Source organism: Heloderma suspectum, chromosome 2, assembly GCF_057233095.1.
Source record: "Heloderma suspectum isolate Gila_16-S chromosome 2, 16-S_ref, whole genome shotgun sequence".
NCBI lineage: Eukaryota > Metazoa > Chordata > Lepidosauria > Squamata > Helodermatidae > Heloderma > Heloderma suspectum.
The window spans coordinates 188,062,107-188,085,094 of NC_139459.1; the positions used below are offsets into that span (position 1 = coordinate 188,062,107).

Consider the following 22,988-nt stretch of genomic DNA (forward strand, 5'->3'; position numbering starts at 1 on the left):
GAGCAGCGCGGAGCAGACCAAAAGGGGGCATTCCCAGGTGCGGGGAGGGGACCCCGGAAGCACTGTTGCGACGCTTTCGATGCGCCATCCAGCCTCCCCCGCTTCTCTGAGGCACCCTGACTAGACAGCCGAAATCGGCTATCTAGCCACAAATGGCAGGGTGATCCCCCCTGTGTTCCACCTGCCCTGCATTGGATAGTTGGCCGCCTCCAAGATCAGAAGCGGCCAACTATCCCCATAGGATTGTGCCCTTAAGCAAGTTTGTGTGTAGTACAGGTACACCTCAACCCACAGTTTAGATTTATTTCAGCCCCAAATGAGAGATAAGTGAGTCAGATTTCTTTTTTAAAAAGTAGTTCGCATTTATTATCCAAAGATTAAAAAAAAACACATTTAAAAATAGCACCAAAGAAACAGCCTTTAAATGGACGGTGTTATTTCCAGAAACTGTTCCAGTGTAGCCCTTTTAAAATATAAAAGTGCGTATTTCCATTTTAAAAAATATATAAAATCATTTGTCCCTCCCTTTCTGATATTTTTTTGTAAACATTTACAGACTTATAAATTATAGGGTAGAAAAATATAAATAAGTTGGGGAAGTGCATTAAATATAAAAGATTAGTATAATAATATTCATAACAATAACAAGGCATTTAAATACATAACAGTTGTTCCATTCCCAAGCTCCAGACAGGGTTTATCTACATTGTTTTCTCAGGATCAGTGAAGCTTCCCCTCAGTCAGTTGTTGCAGAAAAGCATGAGATATGAAATGCAGTTGGGCTTGTTTTTGTAGTCTTTTACACACTGGAGTGGTGTCTACATATCACGTACGCGCTGGGAAACTCTGGTGCTGGAGAAGTCATTTTTCACCACCCAGGTCCCAGAACTGGATTTCAAGACACAGCAAAGTGGACCTCCCTAGAGGCTGCCTTGGGTTGCTCCTTCAGATGACCTCGGTCAATGACATGCTTCTCGCTCCCCCTCCTGCACATCATGGACCCCTTCAAGCGGACTCCAAAGGATTTGCTTCAGTCCAGGCTGCCAGGCACTTTCACCCGCAGGTCTTACACTCTAGCTGTGCTTTGATGAGAAGCCCATGAGAGCGGTATGGCTTCATCCCTTTTTACCGGCTCAGAAACTGCAGGTTGATCTCCTTCTCGGGTACCAGCAGGGTGCGTGTCATGGGTCTCACGGTGTCCCCTTCTTGTTCTGGCTTCACTTCAAAATGCATCAAGATCTAAAAAAACAAACAAACAAACCAGGAGAGAGATACTTGTTAGCACCCTTTTTATATACACACACATATATATAACTACATTTATATCCTGCCTCTTTTCCTCTTGCAAGGAACCCAAGGACGCTCCTCCTCTTCTCCATTTTTTTTTAAGACAATGCTAGGGGCAAAGCTTTAAAAACTGATATGAATCCAGGACCTGCCCTTCTGCAAGAGAAGGGACCTTCTGTGAGAGGAAGGGCTCTGCTCGCGAAACGGCCCTCTGCCTGATTTTGGGGGATCCCCTGTCCAGCCCACCCCACAGCTAACCCCATTCACCCTCAGGTCTCCCAACTCTCTGTGTGGCATTTTCAGGGGTACGAGGGGCTGCCCTGGGAAGGAGGGAGCAGGGAAGTCTACTTCTGCCAGCGCAACTGATCCAGCTTAAATCTGCATCCAACCCAAAGGAGGGTGGCAATTGATTGAAGGAGGACCAACAAATGATAAAATGATGGTGCTGGATTAGTGGAGGGGACTGGGGAGAGCCAAAGGGGGGAGATATTCAGAGGGCTTGTCCAGGGCGAGCGGAGCAAGGACTATGCTGAGCTGAATACATTCACTTACTGCCGCAATTCACCCCAGGAAGACTTGCAAGGATTGTAGTCCAAAGAGATATGCTTCCCACTTTATTGTGTAGCTCCCTTTAAGAAGGGCCGGGGTAGAGAGCTCAGGCAGATAATTTAGAATCAACAAATGAGAAGATGGAGCAACATGCCAAGGGTCTCTGCTTCTTCATAGGAACACAGGAAGCTGCCTTATCCTGAGTCAGACCCTGGGTCCATCTAGCCCAGTATTGTCAACTCTGACTGGCAGCAATGGCTCTCCAGGGTTTCAGGCAGGATTCTTTCCTAGCCCTCCCTGAAGATAACGGGGATCAAACCTGGAATGTTCTGCATGCAAAGCAGGGACTCTACCACTGAGCCAAGGCCCCTCCCATAGCTGGAGGATATGGCCCTTCCAGCTCAAAGGGATTTGGGAAAGAGGTGGTGGAGGTTGCATGTAACCCCTTGTCCACTCAAGGCTGGGTAGGGGCTTGGGGGAAGACAGGCTTCACCACAGCACTACGCAGCAGCAGCAGCAGCAGCAGCCCAGTCTGACACAACATGAGACTGACAGAGTCACCCCTGGGAAATCAGTTCACAAAATCAAGCTGAAGGAGAGGTCAGCAGTGGAGTGAGGCTACATTGCAGCTGGCATTGAGCTGGAAGGGTCGTGCAGCTCTTTCTCCAAACCCCCAGCCCACCTATCCACCCTACTGCTTCCAGAAGCAGGAGGGCAGCAATGCCTTAAATGAGGTTTGGGATGGATGGATGGATGGATTGATTGATTTCTGTACTGCCCAGTAGACGAAGCTCTCTGGGTGGTTCACAAAAATTAGGTAGCTGGGGTTCCTAGCTAGGGATATAGGGAAGCAGTCCTCTGATCCCTTCATCCCATGGCTACCTGCACCCCAAGAGGCATCTGCCTGGCTGTTGGACAAGAGGGACTCTTCGTCAGACCAGGCAAGGCAGCTCTTACTGCTGATACGCTCAACCCACCCACCTCATTCCGGTCTCACAATATGATTTGGCCACTTAGGAAAAGCCACGTTTTCTCCTGCCATCCATTCTTGGGAGAGGGTTTCCTCCAAGCAGACACTCACCCTAGTCAGAGCCAGATACACTTCGAGCTCTGCGATGCGTCGGCCGATGCAGCTGCGCTTGCCGAAGCCGAAGGGGATGGAGGCGTACGGGTGATGCGCGCTGTCCTTGTGCAGCCACCGCTCCGGCTGGAACGAGTTGGGATTGGAGAAGTACTTCTCATCGCGGGAGGTAGCATAATGGCAGAGGGTGATCAGGGTCTGAAAGGAGGAGGAAGAGGAGGAGGGTGCATCATGAGAAAAGCAGTTCAGAACCTCAAGTCCAGAGTGCACACATGCGCTTGGATACAGGTGCGCTACTAGACTCACCACTAAAGAAGCAAGGTTTACAGTGGCCTTCCCCAACCTGGTAGTCTCTAGGATTTTTGACTCCACCTCCCATCATCCTCAGCCAGCGTGGCTGGGGGTGATGGGAGTTGGAGTTCAGCACCCCCTGGAGGGTGTTGCTACCTTATAGCTTCATTGTATCAGCCCACTTCCCACTCCTCCTTCAAGGTCTTCCTCAGTTCCCAGTTCTTGAGCAAAGTCTTCCCTCAACTACTTCAGCCTTGCTATGCCAGCATATCCGCTGCCTTACAATAGTCCTTTCTTCCTTCAAGGAACCTCTTCCATGTGTATCATGCTGCTCAAGATTCCCATGTGCCTGCCATGGAATGCCTGCACATTACAAAAGGATTCTGGGATGCATTTTTTTAAGGTGCATGCTCCGTTCACTTGGGGCCACTGGCCAGGCCTGTTTTAGGTCTCTGGAGCCCTGCACAAATTGAGCGTGCAGCCAACACTCCAGTGCAGTATTTCTGAAACACACACACACACACTTGTTCTTTCTTGTCCATCTACTGCACATTGTAGATTAGCTCCTCTAAGAAAGGATTGCATCACTTCTATGATCCACACAGTGCCTCGTGCACTGTTGCCCTTAAACAGCAGCTGCACATCGTAGGCCATAGAAGCATTGAGTTGCAAGGCACAGAAGATGCTGCAATCCAACCTGCCAGGACCATCTGCTCACCCCGTCCCCCATCAACCCATACAGCCAAGACCACAGTGTGCCAAAAGCAGAGAGCAGTCGCATCGCAGAGCCAAACTGCTTCAGATATCTCAAGCAAGGATGCCAAGCTACAACTGCCCTGCCTGCTTCCTTTAGGACGCACGAAGCTGCCTTCTGCTGAGTCAGACCACTGGTAGACCATCTAGCCCAGTACTGTCTTTGCTGATGTGGCAGCGGCGCTCCAGGTTTTCAGGCGGGATTCTTTCCTTGCCCTACCTGGAGATGCTGGGGATTGAACCTGGGACCTCCTGCGTGCAAAGCAGGTGCTCTACCACTCACCTAAGTCATACCTCTGAACTTGTGTCTCCTCACTTAAAACTACTGCTTCTCTTTAGCTCCGTTCAAAGACAGATGGATCTCATCCTGTTCTTGACTGCAGGGCCCTATACACCAAGCTTGGTGGATGCGCCTAACGTTCCGTGGCCCTGTCCCGAGGATGCAGCCCCACTTCTACCACTGGCAGACCCCATCTTCGCTCCCATCTCCACTTGCGTTCCATTTGTGCCATGCTCACCTTTTGGGGGATGAGGTAGTCTCCCACTTGGATGTCCCTGTCTGAGATGACACGTGCATTACCCGGAATCACTGGGTACAACCTACAGGGAGAAAAAGAAAGGATCGTGTGAATCTAAGGCAATCAGTCCCCCACATGCTGCAATGTCTGCACAGCTCCCTAAGCTTGCAGGTTTGCATACCATGCGCCTGGGTTCAGGTTTCCCCATCTGACAAAGCGGTTACATTGCTACAGCTGCTGAGATCCAAAGGGATGCATCCCATTTCCCTGCTTAGGCGTGCCCCGGGAGGGGCAACACACGGCCTGTGCGCTGCGTGCGGCCCACCATGGCCCGCCATCCCTGCCACTGCCACTGTTGCTGACAAAAGCACAGCAATGTTGCTGGGAAACCAGGCGTACGAGACGTGCGCACTTGGTTTCCCAGCAGAATCAGGCTCTTGACAGCCCACCGAACAGCTGCTTAGCGAGCCTGGTTTTCGGGCAGAATCACCGCGACTTCAGCAGCAGAGGTGGCGGCAGCAATGGCGGCGACTAGGGGCCACACGAATCCCCAGCAGAACGGCTGTGATTTCGGGGACAGCCGCCACTTCTGGCAGGGGAAGAGCGCGGCCCTTGCAGGATTCCAAGGTGGAATCCGCCTTCTGGCCTGAAAGGCAGCAGCGCAGCTGTCCTCTGGGCAAGCGCAGACCTGATCCGGAAACACTGCTCACCTCAGCGCCTCCTTCACCACTGCCTTCAGCAGAGGCATCTGGGCGACGTCAGCTGCGGTTGGGATGTGGTTGTCCTTCATCACTTCTATGATCTCCTTGTGGAGGGCCACTTGCACCTGCGGGTGACGGGACAACTCATACAGGCTCCAGGACAAGGTGCTTGAGATCTGCAGGGGTACAGACAGGGCAGGATTAATCTCTAGGCTAAGGAGGTTGTCGAGTAGAGCCCCAGTCAGATCAGAGGCTTTACTGCACAGTAGCAGGCAGAGCACTAGTCATTCCTCCTTCACATGGCGCCGGAGGAGTAAAGTCTAAGACTGATGCATTCTTGTACTGCCGATCAGATTAGGCAAGATCAAGAGCAGAATAGCCAAGGCTCATGCCCCGAGAGAGAAAGGTACTTCGCATACGCACAGAGGTACTCAAACACAACAACACACAACTGCTTCACATATTCCAGGGCTAAGCATTGGCACGGAAAATAAATTTCAGGTTCAAATTAAGAGCTGTTTATATCTGTATGATTGCCCTCCTGTGAGGGCAGGTATGACAGGGAAGGAGATATGGAGGCCAGGGAGGAGTCATGCCAGAATAGGGGGGAGATTATGGTCTCCATGACTCTTCATCCAAGAAAGTGTTATCAGAACCCTCAGCCCTGTCTACACCACCACCCACAGAAAAGCATGGCACACCAGCCAGCCCCTACCAGAGTCTGCCTAGTTTTTCCTGGCTGGTTTATGGGAGGGTCCATAGCTCAGTGCTAGAGCACACACTTTGCATGCAGAGTGTCCCAGGTTCAATCCCTGGCATCTCCAGGTAGGTCTGAAAAAATTCCTGCCTGAAACCATGGAGAGCCATTGCTGCCAGTCACTGTCGACAAGGCTGGGCTAGATGGACCCAGGGTCTAACTCTGTCTAAGGCAGCTTCCTAGGTTCCCCCATCTCACAGACCTATTTCAGCCTGTGTCCAATTGCAGCTTTCTACAAGCAGGAAAGACGTTCCATTTGCTCTGCCGGAAACACTTCCCTCCAATGCAATCCAAAAGGCTTACCGTGTCCACCCCAGCCAGCAAAAGCTCCGTCACATTCCCATAGATGGATTTCATGGACAGTTTCTCCTGAGCCAGGTAGTAAGTCAGGTATTTCCCTTCCACCTTCTCCCCCCGAGATACTCTTTCAGAGACTTCAGCCATCCGTTTGTCAATGTGTCCTTTGGCTACAAAGAAATTGGCAAGGGATGAGCACGCGTTCTCCTGGGAGCGCCTTCAAGCAACAGATTTAAATCATCTGACATACCAGACTGGGCCAATCGCTGCTGTCTTAAAGCCAATTTCTGTACAATTCAGTGCAGGCAAGTGAAAGACAGCTTGAACATAAGTAAGAGGCATTCATTCATTCTGGGTATGTATATACTGCCCTTCAGTCAAATTTTCAAGGCACCATTAGCTAGACAGGAGTGTGCTGTTCAGGAGGAGGAGTTGCTGCATGATCTACTTGTGTCCTAGCAGCAAGGGGGCTAAATAGGTGCATTTTCATGGTTAAGCTACAAACAGATCCATCAAGATTCTGATTACCTCAGCTTTTGAAAGAAATAGCAGGTTTCTGTACCTCATGAGGATAGCTTTTTTGTTTTGTTTTTAAGTGGCAAGTGTCTTCAAATAAGGGCTGACATGGGAGAAATATCCAGTGAGTGAGATATCCCACCACCACCACCACCACTTTGCTTGGTAGTAGCTTCAACACTGGGGATTTCCCTACCAAAAGCTGTCAGTTTAAACCTGAGCCTATCAATATCTAGAAATGTTGTAAGAACATGCTTTTTACAAAGGCCTTCACTGGCGTATAATGAATGGTAAACGTTGCAGATGGATTTATTGGTCTCACTGATTAATAACATAATTTCCCCCCTACTATCAAACAGTGTATTGTGTTAGTTGTAAAGAACTCTGAGAGGCATGCGGAATCAAGCAGGATATATATCTAGATTCTAGAATAGTAAAGAGGATGTGTGTCTATCTGTCTGTCTGTCAACACCAAGACCGTGAAATCTAGGCACCTGAAATTTAGCATGCATACTACAGAGACCATAGGGGTGTTCGCCTCAGGATTACTTGGCTTTTAAAATGCATTAATTAATTTTAATTAATTTAAATGTGTGCATGTATTTGAAGCATACAGTACCACCTTCAGTCACTAGGTGGCAAGCTGCCCTCACCAGCATATAGCTTTGCAGTTGATACAGTTTGAAGCCAGGAGGGAGTGTTCCAAGGGACAGAGTTATAGAGCTGCCCCCTCCCTCCATTTCCTCAGGGAAATGAAGTGAACAGACTTCTCCCTCAGATGGGGGGGGGTGTAACGTGGCAGGAGCTGTGTCTAGGGGTTCCAGCAGGTTTCACTATAACTAACTAAGACCTATTGTAACCCATGCAAAGCCATGCCTGTTCACTAGTTTAAAGTAATATTCTAGTCCCTATGACAGAAAAATTGTGCAATTTCTTGGGGGAGGGCAGAAAAACAACCCAAACACACATTCATTACAACCAGAGTGGAATGCAACGATGAAACGTATTTATGCAAACTGCGCTTAGTAAGCCAAAAGGATGCCAAAATGTTCTGTAACAACAAGGGGAAGCCTTTGCAATTGGCTAGATTGCACACGAAAGACGAATGGACGAGTTCCAGCAGCAGTACTCACCAAACTCAAACATATAGTCCCAGGATTCACAGAACATCTGCCACGGCTTAGGAAAGATCCGGTGCAAGACCTTGGGCATTGCCATTGTGAGCAGCGTCATGGAGAACATGGTATTGATGGAGCTAATGAAGGCGTCCGTTTCCTTTGGGACTTTGGGTTCCAGGCAACCGATGCGAGATTCAAAGAGGACGGAAGAGATGCCTAGAAGAGCCCAAGTCAGAAAGAATTAGAGCCAATTAAGTCAACAGAACAGAAGTATCCATCTTAGCTCCTCCTTGTCTTTTGCCCAACCATGTGAATGGGACTCCTAGGGGGGAAATGGACTTCTCATCCCAGTGACTATCTCCTACAGCAGCCTTCCCATAGCTGGTGCCCTCCAGATGTATTAGACTCCAAAGCCCATCAGCCACAGCCAACATGGCCAATGGTCAGGAATGCTGGAAGTAGTAGTCCAAAACATCCGAAGGACACTAGGTTGGGAAAGGCTGTCCTAAATTGCTGTCCTAAATTGCTTCAACAGCCATTTTCTAACTTGGGGGGAAAATAGATCTAATAAGCATCGCCGTTTCAAAAACTAGATTTGAGCACAACAAGCCAGCCTTGTGAATGTTTCAAACACACGTGTCTAGATTACAGGTCACTGTGTCCTGTGGGGAAAAGAATCTTCAACAATTTGGGTGGAATCAGGGCATGGAGCATTCACAAGCCCAATTCAACAACACATCAACACCTACTGGAAAAGGCCCACTTGTGTTGCCTTGGCCAGAAGAAAAGAAGAATGGGAGTGGGGATTGGCCTCTCTTGAATTCGCCATCCAAAATTAAAATGACAATAGACAGGTGGGAGAACATGTCAGTGGGAGAATAGCTACACACTATTTGTGAATTTGTTGATTGGGGAGCAGCTCCCAATTCATTTACATACTGGATAACTGCTTCCACTAGTCAGGAGGAAGAACTATTCAAAGCACTGTAGTCCCAACTCCTGGCTCAAGAAAATCCTGCCATATGAAGCTTCACACTTCTGCTTTTGCAGTTTCACCAGGTGTTGCCCACCTCTTTTCAAATCCATCTTTGCAGCCATAAGGGCCAGAAACTTGTATTCTTTTCTTTTTAAAAAGAAAAAGAAAAGAAAAACATTGGAAGCTGAGATTTTCAGGGTGCAGAATCCTGCATATAGTGCCAATTTCTGCATGCATGAAGTACACACTGTTCTGGCTATCGTTCGAGGGAGCAGTTTGGAAGCAGAGATAAGAGAAGTGTTACTAAGGATTTGTAAAGCGGCAACACGGCTTTTCAGGAGGAGAGTTGAATGTGTACGCGCTCCTTTTATGATCTCACTAAATCATCAACCCCATATAGAACATAAGAACGTAAGAAGAGCCCTGCTGGATCAGACCAAGGGTCCATCTAGTCCAGCATTCTGACCACCCAGTGGCCAACCTGCTGTCAACCAGATAACCCCGAAGGAGGCCCCTCACACTGACCACTGTAGTTGCAGCATCAAGAACTGAGCGGCGTCCCCACCCTTTACATGAATTAACCCAGCCTCCCCCAATCAGGTGCCCTCCAGATGTTTTGAACTACAACTCCCACAAGCCTCAGCCAGCATGGCCAATGATCAGGGATAGTGGGACTTGTAGGAATGATCAGGGATAGTGGGACTTGTAGGCCAAAACATCTGGAGGGCACCAGGTTGGGGAAGGCTGAGTTAACCCATGTATCTTTGGAGTGGAGGTGTTCTTGGGCTGCAGATATAAATCCATCAATACCTTCCAATCCAAACTTGTAGAACTCGTCGGCCACATTCTTGACCACATGCCTCTCGTGGAGACTCCGCTGGTGCTGCAGTCTGCGGACCAGATCGCTCACGACATCGTTCAGAGTGCCGGTGTAGGACTCCACCTCCTTGGGCTTCAACATATGCTTTCCCAGGATGCTGCGGATTTGCTGCCACTCCTCTCCTTCTCTGTACGGTGGAGAGAGGCCTCCGTTAGTTCGCTGGGCAGGAGAAGTGCTCAAATCCATGCACGGATAGAACTAGCAGAGGACCCTTCCGACTCAAAACAGGGCGTACATCGAGCCAAGTCATCAGCTTTGGGGGTCTAGGCATTTCCCCTGCATGGGGATGAATAACATCCACTTGTAATTGTAAGCAGATCTTTACGGGGCACCCAGGAAGGACGGAGCTGCGCTGAGAGAAAGAGCGAGCAGCTGTAGGAAATCTGCCTGTTGCTCTTCTTCTCATTACTCACATCCGGTGTCTAGACAGCGGAAGCAGCTGCCCAGCGGGTGAGGACATTCTCACTGGGGAAGCCCTGAATCATAAATCGCTCCATGCCTTGAAACAATTCCTCACTCCCGGGTCGTTGTTTTTGCACAAGCCCAGGCAGGACCCTGCCGTTCCCGTGTGACACACTTCCAGGAAACAGCCACGTGAGCGAGGAGCAGGAAGCTGCCAAAACATGGGGGTCCCTTCCTCCTGTTTACCTCGGGGGCGGGGTCTATTAGTCATCCTAGGAGAAGCAAGCCCAGAATTCAGCAAAATTCCAGGGCGTGGTCTGAAGGCACATGAGGCAGCCACCTTGCTGAACCTAAGCAGGTCTGGGTCTGGTCAGTGCTTGGAGGGGGAACCACATGTAGCCACCTTGAGTTCCACAATGGAAGAAAGGTGGGATATAAATGTAATAAATAATAATAATTTTAAAAAAGGAAATGCTCCCGAGGAAGTAACACAAAGCATCTGCATCCCTTCCACCCATCTTTCCTCAAACAGGGCCTTATGGGGAGATCCTTCTTCAAGATCTTTTCTGTTCTTTGCCCATCTCCACTTAATAATGGGGAAGCACCAGAAACTCAGGGCTATTCTTCCACATTTGTCCAGATGCCCTCTTCTGTCCTATAGGGTGGCAGTAAACCAGGGGCGCAGAACCCCAGATCTGGGGCCAAATCTGACCCGCCCAGGAACCAAATCCAGTTCTCTGGGGTTCCCCAGATGGCCACACCCTTTTAATTACTGGTAGGAGGAGCTTTAAGCTACACATGCTGGGTTTTTTGGCCACACCCCTTTTGCATTTGGTTTCACCCTTTTTGCCTTCGGCCCTGCCCACCACTGGAATGTGGCCCCCCAAATCTTCTCTGAAACAGAATTCGGCCCTCAGGCTGAAAAAAGTTCAACACCCTGCTCTACCCCATCAGATTCCACTGGACACCAGCCCTTAAATCCCAAGCTCTGCCTCCCGTCTCACGGGAGAGCTGGGCCTGAAGTCTTTGATGCTCCAGTGAAGGGCTAACACAAGTCTCTGTTGCAGGTGGGATACTCCCATGCAGCCTCCCCTAACCTGTTAGCCATGCTGGCTGGGGATAAAGGGAATTGTAGTCCAACACATATGGAGGGCACCAAGTTGGGGAAGGCTGTTGCAATGAAAGGAGTAAAGCAGTTCCTTCCTCATTCTGCTGGGGAGAGTGCCAAAAATAGCAGGGAGAGGGCCGGAAACGGATGCGACACCCAACTCTGTTAAGCCAACCCACGTACAATTTTAGAGCATGCATGGCGGTGGTAGTAGATTATGCAACTGCCTACAGCCTCTGGGGACTTAGAGCCATTGTTGTGTCACGGGAACCGACAACCATGGTGAGCCCCAATACATGGTTAGCCCAAGCTTTCTTCATTGTAGCAGCGTAACTTAAGGTGCAGGGGATCATTTCGCTGCTACTGTTGTTGCACCAAAGGGAGAGAGCTTTGGCTATTGGGCAGTATTGAAATGTAATCAATAAAAACCAAAGAAATAACAGTCTCCATGCTGATACATCCACGGAGCAGCTTCTACAATGACTCACATTGTAGTACAGCCCACCTACTTTAGAGAGACAGTGACAACAAAAGGCTTTCAGGATCTCTCCCCAAATGGCTGCCATACGGCACGGCCCCCATCTGAAGGAGATCTTCTTGAAAGCCTCCTAGGCGCTGCTAGAGGGGCTGCTGCATAGGCAATCAGCCCCAGAGAGTTCAGGGGGAAAAGATGCCACTATACAAAAAGGGTGACAGATTTGTCTTCAATTCTCAACCAGCAGCATTTGCCTTGGGGTGCTTCCAGACAAGGCGTTTGTGATGCCCTTGCATGGCCTTTTTTTTTTTTTTTTTACAGAATTTCTAGCAACATCTTCAGTTTGTAACCCTCCCATGCTTTCCCACTGAGAGGAGCTCTCGGTCTGGAAGCCCCCTCAAGTCCCTCTCCTGGCAACACGAACCCCCATTAGCCTGCAGGGGAGAAGACAAAGCAGCGGATACTTACGCAGTCAGCAGCCCATATGCGTGGCCCTGGCACACCCGATAATCTTTCCAGGAGGAGAGGTCGGAGCGCATGGGGTGTTTGCCTTCCTGCCTCAACACCTGCTCAATCAGGCTGGGATCTGCGACATGGACAGTGAGGATGGGCCCAAAGCTGGCCTTCCACACTGGGCCATACTTGGCTTTGCCTTCAATCTAGGGTAGAAGCAGAAGGGGAAGAAAAAGCATTAGATAGCACAGAAAGCTCAAACAGGCTTTCAAACCAGGAAGAGCATTGTTCTTTCCCTCTGTCATGGCACAAAGAGGGCCTAGCCCCCGTTGTAAACCCTTTTTCTGGATTCCTTCCAATCCCATAGTTTATTTTCAGTATTTATCATTACATTTATATCCCGCTATTTTTCCTCCAAGGAACCGAAGGCAGCTTACATGGTCCTCCACCTCTCCATTTTACCCTCACCACAACCCTGTGAGGTAGGTTAGGCTGAGAGGCAGTGACTAGCCCAAAGCCACCCGGTAAGCTTCATGGCCGAGTGGGGACTAGAACCTGGGTCTCCCGAGTCTGAGTCCAACACTAACTACTATGCCACACTGCCTATGCATATCGTAACCTAAGGCACTTCAAATAAGCATCTGTTCTGCATGTTGAGCACAAAACCATGCTGGTGCATCGTAGAATCTCTGTGACCACATGTTACAGAGTAAAGGGATCCGCATCCACACAAATGCAGAAAAACATTAACTTGGACTTACAATCCAAAGATGCCTGCAGAAATAGCCGTCGTCAGGACAGTGGCTTCCTAGAACACACTGAAAACAGACAAGGCTCTAAGGCAGCCCTTAATACCCCACTGGCATTTTTAAGTCCATTGATACAAATTAAAGATTTAAGCAGGTGCTCAGTTCTTCCACTGAAGGCAATGGGAGTTATAAGCAGACAACTTTGGCTGGATCGTGCTCCATGTGATGTCTGCCTATGCCTAGCCTACATCAGGCTTGCGGGATCTCCTTTCCCTGCTAAGAATCCCAAGTACTTTGTTCTTAGTACTAGAGCTGAACAGAACTCACAGTTATTCCTCACCAAAATCCACTCCTGGTTACCTGAAGCTTTCTTCATTTCAGCTGTATAATTTAGGGTATGGGGGATCATTTAGTTGCTGCTATTCTTGCAGAATTGGGACTCAAATCCATGCTGATCTACTGCAAATCACCCAGATATCTATCTTCTGCCCATCCTGATGTACGTTATTAAATATGCGCAGGAGGACAGCTATCAAGATATGCCTCTCTGAAGTCTCTATTCAATGCTTCTCTTCACATCCACATTCTCTGGCTGGGACTGCAATAGGAGTTTTAGGCTGTAATCCCCCTATGCACAGTTACCTGTCAGTAAACCTCAAGGAACTCAGTGGGGTTTACTTTTATGTAAACATGCATAAGATTGTGCTGGTAGTTCTGTTGACAGAGTTCCACAGCACTAGGAAGATGCTGAGAAATTTGCATGGTCTTGTTAGAATACCAGCTTTTGTTTTCTGTTTAGGTTTCTAGTCCTCATGTCAGAGGTAATGAAAGAAACATAAAGAAGCCCAACATTACTTTTTGAGTGTTTACAGCATTCCAAATTATATGTCAACATTTTTCAATGCTTAACTCACACTTTACATACTCACACGTGACAACAACAATGGCCTGGTTCAGATATAACGATAAACCAGGGTTCCAGGCCACAGTTTGTTGTTGGCTTATGACTCTGGCTTGTCAGGGGAGAGACAAGCTAGAGTTCTGGGGTCACATGTAATGCTAAACAACCCATAGAAGGAAGGTCTGTGGTTTGTTTACCATGAGCATGCTACTCATAAATAAGCCAGGGTTTCATTACATTCAAGTTGGGCCAATGTGCAATGTCAGCTAGTGTGTTGTAGACAATATAGCGTGGCAGCAAAAAGGGGTCATGACCATAAACACACCATTGTATTTAAAGGTACCTATAAAAAAAAACATAGGAACATTTCTCAAACTACCCAAAGATAAAAGGAGCCCACAAATCAACCACCATCACAGAGAAAATGCTACCTGATGTCTATTTAGCACTATGAAAATAATTAGAATAACAGTACAGCAAAGTTAGCAACCAGTAGGTCCTGTCCCAAATCTGTCCCCCCACAGATCCTGTTCAGAGGAGAAAGTCAGAACTGTGACACAGGAATTGCCCGTAGACAACTTTCCAGGGTGACAGCTGACCCTCCTCTTCTCAAAGTGCACCAGCTCTCTGGCAAAAAAATGTGCCGTTATTTATATGCAGGAATAGCTAACATCTGTCAACTTAACTATAGAATTGTATTTCAGTGATGTAATCACCAAATAGCAGGTGCCTTTTCAGCAGTGGCCGTGGGGGAGAGGGAGAAAGAGAATCAGTGTTGCAAGAATGCCACATCATAGAAAGTACCATGAGAAATCTTACTCTGTCATCCTCCATAAACCACTAGCATAATTTTGGGGCATCACAAGTATATACTAGATCTGTCCCTTTATGTAAAGGCTCCACATATGTTACTGGAGTGCTGAAGCCAGATAGGAGTGGCTAAATTAGTGAATCATTGTATTCATTAGGCTTGGGAGGAGCAAGTTTCAGAGGGAGTCACACTTGATACCAGTCCCAAGAGGGATTTGTGTGTGTGTGTGTGTGTGTGTGTGTGTATGTGTTGAGTGACTGTTTCAGCAAACGAAAACAAAACCCTTCAAGTCATACTTTTATATGCAAATTATGCTTTACAAGCTTTATCCTGTCAGTATTCACAACAGATAATCGTTTAGCTAAAGTTCAGCACTTTTAAGTCCCATGGATATTAATAGGAGAGAATGATCACATGTGCTTTACTCTCCCATTGAAATCAATGGGACTGGAGCTTGCATAAGATTTTAGCTTTACTTAGGAGTAACTAAGCCTTATTAACACAGTAGGACTTACTTGAGTAAAGATGCACAAGCTCAGGCTGCACAAGTGGTTTACATTGGCTGGAAAATGCCCTATATCATTCTCCATCCAATAACAATCTAGTAACTCGCCCCGCCCCGCCCCAGGATGTGGCATCCTAATTTGTAATAATTACTTAAGCCAAATAAAAAATATTTATAAAATCTTAAATTTGTAGTATTGAATGTTAACCTCTATGATAAAGAATTCTGAAAAGTAATTAAAGGTTTATGATGTTAGTATCCATAAAGTTATTTTACTTTATAATGGAACAGGGTGCAGGGAGAGAGGCAATTATGGCCCAGACATGGATTAACTCAATGTGCAGCTCAATCCCATGTCAGGTTTACTCAGAAGTAAATCCCACTATGTTCAGTTGTGCTTCTTCCCACGCAAACATGTCTAGTATTACAGACCATGTTGCTTTCTCTCTCTGCCACAATTCCCCCATCTGTAAAATAGAGATAAATATTCTAACTAGCAGCACTTCTTCAAGGATGAATAAGGACTCTACAAACGTATTTTTCATGCTGAATGTGCTAAAGTTAGCTATAAAGATATCACAAATATATGTTGGATGGCAAGCACATTTTGGAAGTAAAAGGCATTGCAATTCATTCAGGGAAATTAGTTAACTTGCCAGGGATGCATTTAATTGATTTCATGCAGTGCTAACTTTTAGGACATGGCTGAGCGACGGAAGGCATTGTGCAAAGCCTTTAACAAAGATGCTAAGTTGACTAGATTGCACTCCATTTGTCATGCTTGTTGAACATACGCCATTGAAGCGAGCATTATGGGTTACAATGCTCCCATTTATACACATTCCTCAGAAGTATGAGATTTAAAACACACACACAGTATTTAAGGACACAGGGTTTGCGCTGAAAGGTGAAGTTCGATTCACTCAGCTTCTAGAGTTGGGTCAATCTGTGCTACTGCCAAGGTTAAACAGAAACTGTGTTGACAAGCAAGCCAAGGAATAATATATGTAGCTTACATTATTTAAATAGCTTTTTACAAGCATGGTTGCAGACAAGCAGTGTACATCGCCAGTTTTAAGTACACTTAAAGAAGGATCCTTGCAACTCATTTTATATTCCTTGCAAGGCACATATTTAAACTGCATAAACAAATAATCCAAAGTTACCCTTGCAGCATAGCTTGGGGAAACTTGCTTTTGGAATTAAATTTCTGATGTCCAGCTCCCATTGAGTGTGTGTGTGTGTGTGTGTGTGTGTGTATATATATATATATATTAAAGCACCCAGGATTTCAAACTAATACCATTTTGGGGAATTCCTCAGTATTCCTTATGGGAGCCTCCCAGTATCTTTAAACCACTGGCGTTTACTTTGGGGTTCTCTTTCATCTCAGCCTTAATAATGCAAAGTACTCAATTATCTCATCACATCCTCATGCAGAGACAGCCAATAAGAAAAAGAAAATTGTTGTGGAGCCTACAGGGTGGAAAAAGGGAAAATCAGGGTACCATCCTCTGAGTAAAACGTGAATGAAAGATTCACAGGGCAACCTTAGATAAGTCACTGGGCATGATCCAATGCCATAAGGCTTTTCCATCTCCTCCTTCCCACTGCAGCCTCTTTAAATTTGTTTCTGCACCCCCACCCAAACTTCGGCGGGTCAAGAGGACAGCATGGGATGTGATGCTGGCAGGAAAAGGACAGAAGTCAGAAACACCTGATTGCTCAGATGAAGCACCCATTCACAAAAGAAGTTCTCTGGATCCTGTCGATTATAGCCTCACTCAGCCATTTGAAAACGAGGAACCATATCCACCTCTTTCACTAAGGGTGCTTCCAAACGAGGCTTTTATTGTGTAATCGCCCTGCCTCATTCACTGCATTTTATGGGTGACCAGACAATGTCCTTTTCTGCCTGCAAATCTCCTGTGTGTTTGTTTTTCTCTCCACAAAAAAATCCATTGAGGAAAAATGGAATACTTGTGTGTGGAGCCAGTGTGGTGTAGTGGCTAGAGTGTTGGACTAGGAGTCAGGAGATCCGGGTTCTAGTCCCCACTCAGCCATAGAAGCTCACTGGGTGACTTTGGGCCAGTCACAGACTCTCAGCCCAACCTACCTCACAGGGTGGTTGTTGTCATGAGGCTAAAATGGAGAGGAGGAGAATTATGTACACCGCCTTGAGTTCTTTAAAGAGGAAAAAAGGCAGGATATAAATGTAATAAATAAAATAAATAAAACTTGAACAATGTCTTTTAAATAGTAACTCTAGGAGCCAGCTGTCTGGAAGCACCCAAAAGTCAGCATGAGACTGGAATGTTTTATATTGGATCAAGTTAGCATATAAAGTTTACCAATTTCACAGAAGTTTGACAAATGAAGAGTTCTATGAAAGTCAGAAGCTTGCATAATTCTATACCACCATATCCTGATTTGAGGTACACTAAAAAAAAAAAAAAAACCACACCAAAAAGCTTTGTATCCCCTATCCTTTGAGACCAAACACAGACAATCACCGAATTTCAGCCAATGTAGATTTGATGAGGTTTCAAATACTGAAAGAACTGGACCATCATTCTAAGGAACCATTCCTGCCTCAACGTTATAGGATCCCATACCAATTTAATAGTAACGGGGCAGATATTGTGCAGCCCTCACCTTGTACAGGACAGTGAGATGATAATAATTATCATTATATGTGTTTAAATAGCCCTTTACCTGGAGTTCATGCAATCTTGAGAGCCCCTTTTTGCAGAAAAGGTCAGTGAAGAAACCGAGGGCGGTGGGTCCTGGCATCTCCTCCAGGGTCTTGTGGGTTTTAGCAACCCTCGGCTGAGACTTGATGAGAGGTTCTGCCCACATCTCGGGAAAGCATCTTGCCAGCAAAGATGTTCTACCGGCCAGCTTGAGCGTCTGAGGCATCTTGGCTCCGGAAGGCCTGAGTGCTTGGATAGCTGGATGCGGATAGCGAAGTTCTGTAAGAGAAGCATCTTTGGCCGCCTTTTTATTTATTCTTGATAGCGACGCATGGGAACCGGCAGCCGACACCCCTTGCCTATGGCTCATTAATAGTCCCCGCCCACCCGGGATGCGTCACCCCTCTGTTATGCAAATAGCGCCGGCTTCTCCAATCCCTGCGGGCGCTGAAGGCGTGGTGTCCGTCTCGTCTCGTGCGGTCGTGCAAGAAACAAACCGCGCTATTCCGCGTGAGCTGGAGGGGGCGTCTGAGCGCGCTGTCCTCTCCCCAACGAGCTGCAGAGTCCCGGGGCTTTCGTTCCTCCAGGGTTTCAGGCTGTTGTTCCCGGAACAGTTGCCGAGGAGAGGAACAAAGCTGAGCGCTTTGCTCATAAAGGTTGCTTTGCTCCATCCACCTACTGCACAAACTCGTAGTTTCCCAATCCGGATTCGTTTAATCCGCAATAGCGTTTCCCACGCACTGGAGAACTGAGCAGCGGAGGCCGGTGCGCGCTGATTTCGGTGGGGCTGTTTCAGTCAGAACCAGCCAGAAGTCTAAAGGAGCTATCCAAGGTGCTTAACCCCATCCCCCAAATAGGTTCAGCACCTGGCATAGCTGCGTTAGAATTCTGCTTGAAGCTCGGAGTGGATGCACATCCCCACCAAAATCGGAGCCACCGGCCTCCACTGGAAATGAGGGACAACCCAACTTTTTTGGATCATGCGTGCTCTGCCCAAGTGGTTGAAAGAGATGAAAACGCTTAGTCTGGAGAAGAGAGGACTGGATATCTGAAGGGCTGTCACATAAAACCAGAGGTAGACAGAAAGTAGATCTGGATCTAGCGGTAGATCTCTGGGTGATTTGCAATAGATGGGCAAGCATTTCTGTCTCCCAATCGTTTTAACAGCAGCAGCAACGAAGTGACTCCCTTCTTCTCCTCCACCACCAATTATATTGCTGAAATGAAAGCTTAGGGAACAGGGGTGTAAGCAGGAGTGGATTTTTGCGTGGCAGAACTGTGAGCTGCTCCGTCCAGTTCTAAAGTATTCACAACAAAATCCTGGGCTCAAGATTCTTTAATTCTAAGTATGTGTCTTCAGTGTTATAGTAAAAACAACCACCCAAAAGTAGATTCCACGAAGTCTGAAGTCTGCCCAACTCTGATGGAGGAAATTCGTCCCCTCTGCCCAAGAGGGGTTCAAATTACAAGAAAAGGGATTTCAACTGCACAGTAGGAAGAAAGTCCTGAAGGTACCAGCGGTTTGGCAGTAGAACACAGACTGCTTCTGGAGATGGTGGACTCTCCTTCATTGGCCACCTGTTGGGGTGCCCTAGCAGCAAATTTTCTGCACTGGCAGGGGGGTGGACTAGGTGATCTTTGAGGTCTCTTCCCTCTATGATTCTGTGAGTAACAAAGACAAAACAAGAGGAGAGGTCCCTGCCCTGAGGAGCTTACAACAGAGGGAGGAAAGGAAAATGGAGGAAAGGGTAATAGGAGAAGAATACACAGTAAGGTTAGGAGGATTTTCTTCTTTAATCCAGTTTCATAAGAACAAACAGAGCCTTTTTCAGCTCTCTACTCTTCCTGTAGGGCTCAAGGAATATGGCTGCTGGTACAAACCGCCTAGAGAGCACCCGTATCTGGAGAAGCCACGGGGGCTTGGCCACCTCTTGAATCCCAAAGCACAGTTCACTTGTGCACATATGGATGCGCCAGCGCCAACACGTTTTCCCCAGAATTGACGTCACTTGCTCACCCAGATCTTCTGAAGAAATCCAGTAAATGTCTCTGCCAACCCATTTTCATGTCAATGTGTTTTTTCCCCGTTATCCTCTCGTGATCTTGTTCGTGGCCATTTTTATGAATTCAACGTGACTGCAGTGCCAGCCTTTGCATATGTGGGCCAGCAAGTGATTCAAGTGGCGGAAGAGCGATCTGTGAGGCGGCTGGTAACAGAGCCTTTCTGCATTGCTAGCTCTGCATTTTTCTAGTTATATTGCCACTATTACCTCTCTGGCACCCAAATCATCAGTGGGATTTTTCTCCATCTCCCATAATACTTGAACCTGGGGTCATCCCATGAAGCTGACTGGTGGGAGATTCAGGACAGATAAAATTCTTCACACAGCACATAGCTAAACTATGGAATTTGCTACCCCAAGATGTAGCGATGGCCACCAACCTGGACTGCTTTAAAAGGGGATTGGACAAATTCATGGAGAAGGCTATCAGTGGCTACTAGTCAGGATGGCTATATGCTGCCTCCAGTATCAGTGTGCCTATGTACGCCAGTTGCTTAGGAACATGGGCAAGAGGGTGCAGTTGCACTCATGTCCTGCTTGTGGGTTCCTGTGGGCAGCTGATGGCCACTGTGTGAACAGACTGCTGGACTAGATGGACCTTTGGTTTGATCCAGCAGGGCTCTTATGAGAAGTGTCCCAATCAGGTTAGCCCTTTATTATGATGGATTTTTAAAAACACACGTTGTGCTAAGCTAAACTCTTGATTGTGATTTTATCCTTGATATACAATTATGTTTATGAGATATCTTTCAGGGTGAACAGAATCACAATGGGTTCCATATAAAAGGATACCTGCTGAATGTGATCACCTAATACAATAAAATCAGTTTATAGTTTCATCACATGCCAAAGCTTCTTTTTTTTAAGGAGACACTATTTGTGATCCAGGGGTGTGATGATTTTTTTTTTAACTCAAAATGTTCAGATATGGTATCTAATTTGTAACAACTCTTGGAAGATAATAATACTCAAGTTATCTGGTTTTGCAATCAAAGAAATGCCTTTGCATTTGATTTCTGGAAATTCTATTCCACCTTATTGCCACTTTCTTAAAGCAGCTAGTAATATAAGACAGAATCAAAAGGACTATTTCCTAGATTAAATGAAGGCATTGACATCAGTTCATCATCAGTGCATATACACAGACTTTATTCTAAACTCTTTTTCCCCACACAGAATTATGGATTCTAACAATTAAGCATTTATCACGCCTTATCAATCAATCATATATGTTTGGGCACTGCATGGAAATGTGACATGCCAACAGCTGGCCCCTTGCATTTCATGACTTTTTCGGCCGACTGTTTACAAACTGCCTGTCTTTGCAGCTTTGTCTTGTTTAAGCCAGATAGGTTTAGAAGCGGAATTTTGTATTCATTGCCACATCCTGTACTTTCCCTGCAGCTCTCCCCAGGATCACAGCCCTACTCATTTCCTACAGCCAGAAAACTGCATGGCAGCCACACCAATCTTCATCAACCTTCCACAATGTTTGGTAGTTCTGGTTTTAATCTTTAAAGCCCAAGGAACATGGGAGGCGGCCTTAGATCAGGTCAGACTTGGGGCCGGTTTGCCCACCACAAGGGTGGTGAATAAGCCACCGTGGCTTGTTAACCATCCCTTTGTGTGCTGCCTGATTTACCTAATTACCCTTGCCGGGCGCAGCTTGTCATGACGTCCAGACCCAGAGAAGGTGGTTGGCTGGGGTGGTTAACAAACCACCCAGCAACCTTACAACAGTGTGGGTTCTGGGTGGTTTGTTAACCACCCCAGCCACCCACCCTTGCCAGGTTTTGACATCACGATAAGCTGCACCCAACAAGGGTAATTAGGTTTGGGCATTACAACAAGCCACGCCCCGCGAAGGTAATTGGGGAATTCGATCAACACACGACCAGCACACTTGGGGGTAGTTAATAAGCCATGGTGGCTTATTCCCCATTGTGTTGTGTGAACCCAGTCTATATGTCTATTTAGCCCAGTATTGTCTGTTCTATCAGCAAGTCCGCCAGGTCTCAGGCAGACTCATCACCTGCTACATGAGCTGGCTTGAACTAGCTAACAAATGGGGGACCTCCTGCATGTGGACCAGGGTGGCTACTTACACATCGCCAGAAGAAGAGGATGACAGGGGTACAGGTCTGCATCATGTTCCCTCTTCTAATTTATTCGTATAGATGCAAATTTAGAAACAATTACCATAATTTTAAAATAGAAACACCATACATCTTGACACAGTGGAGAAGACCATGCTCCCCAGTGCCTGTTCGGTCTGCTGCCCAGGTGTCAAATGTTGATGGGCAACTCCAAGACCACAATTCTCCTTTCTTCAGGTTGTTTATTTTTAAACTGGATTCGGACTGCACAAATCCCTCTTCAAACAGAGGGAACGCCTTGGATAGCTCTGTTAGAGTTCTGACTGAAACCTGGGGCGGATTTACTGCCCTACTGACATCAGAGCCACCAGCCTCCACTGCTCCAACAGGCACTGAAACACTATCAGAGTTGGTGCCTGTTGTACTCCAGGAAGGAAAGAATTCCCAAGGTGGGGTGCCACAACCAAAAAGACTCCCCCCTGGTTGTCATCAGATGTACATGTGCAGGCAATTAAACAACCAGGAGGCCTTGATCTGTAGATCTCAGTAAACAAGCAGGTTGTTATGGAGTAGGCAATCCTCCCTCAGGTAATATGGTCCCAAATTGCTTTGGGCCTTTTAAGTTGATGCCATCACCTTGCCTTCGGCCTGATAATATATTGCAAGCCAGTGCAGTTCTCTGAGCAAAGGTGTAACATGCTTGCAGTAGGCTGCTCTACTCAGCAACCTAGCCACGTTCTGCACTAGCTTCAGTGTCCAGACCAGTCTCAAGGGAAGTCCCACAAAGAGCACATTGCAGCAATCCAGTCTTGAGGATACCAATGCATGGATCATTGTGACTAGGCTATCCTTATCCAGGAACGGCTGTAGCTGGCATACCAACCAAGCTAGTCAAGGGCATTCTGGGTCACCGACTCCACCTGAGCCCGCAGTGACAGAGATGATTTAAGAACTACCCCCAAGCTACAAACGTGAACCAGGTAACTTGCTTAATTCCCAGGCATGGGA

General features: G+C 47.1%; 1 protein-coding gene across 1 annotated transcript; it reads right to left on the minus strand.

The window, feature by feature from the left end:
- Nucleotides 1-347: 347 nt before the first annotated feature.
- Nucleotides 348-18,204, minus strand: CYP27B1 (cytochrome P450 family 27 subfamily B member 1). Its single transcript, XM_084832303.1, has 9 exons — nucleotides 17,844-18,204; nucleotides 12,178-12,368; nucleotides 9,655-9,851; nucleotides 7,884-8,084; nucleotides 6,241-6,404; nucleotides 5,190-5,356; nucleotides 4,480-4,561; nucleotides 2,918-3,115; nucleotides 348-1,239 (listed from the first exon to the last, which is right to left on the minus strand). The coding sequence occupies exons 1-9, from the start codon at nucleotides 18,189-18,191 to the stop codon at nucleotides 1,126-1,128; spliced, it is 1,662 nt and encodes a 553-aa protein (XP_084688429.1). The 5' UTR covers nucleotides 18,192-18,204; the 3' UTR covers nucleotides 348-1,125.
- Nucleotides 18,205-22,988: the final 4,784 nt, after the last annotated feature.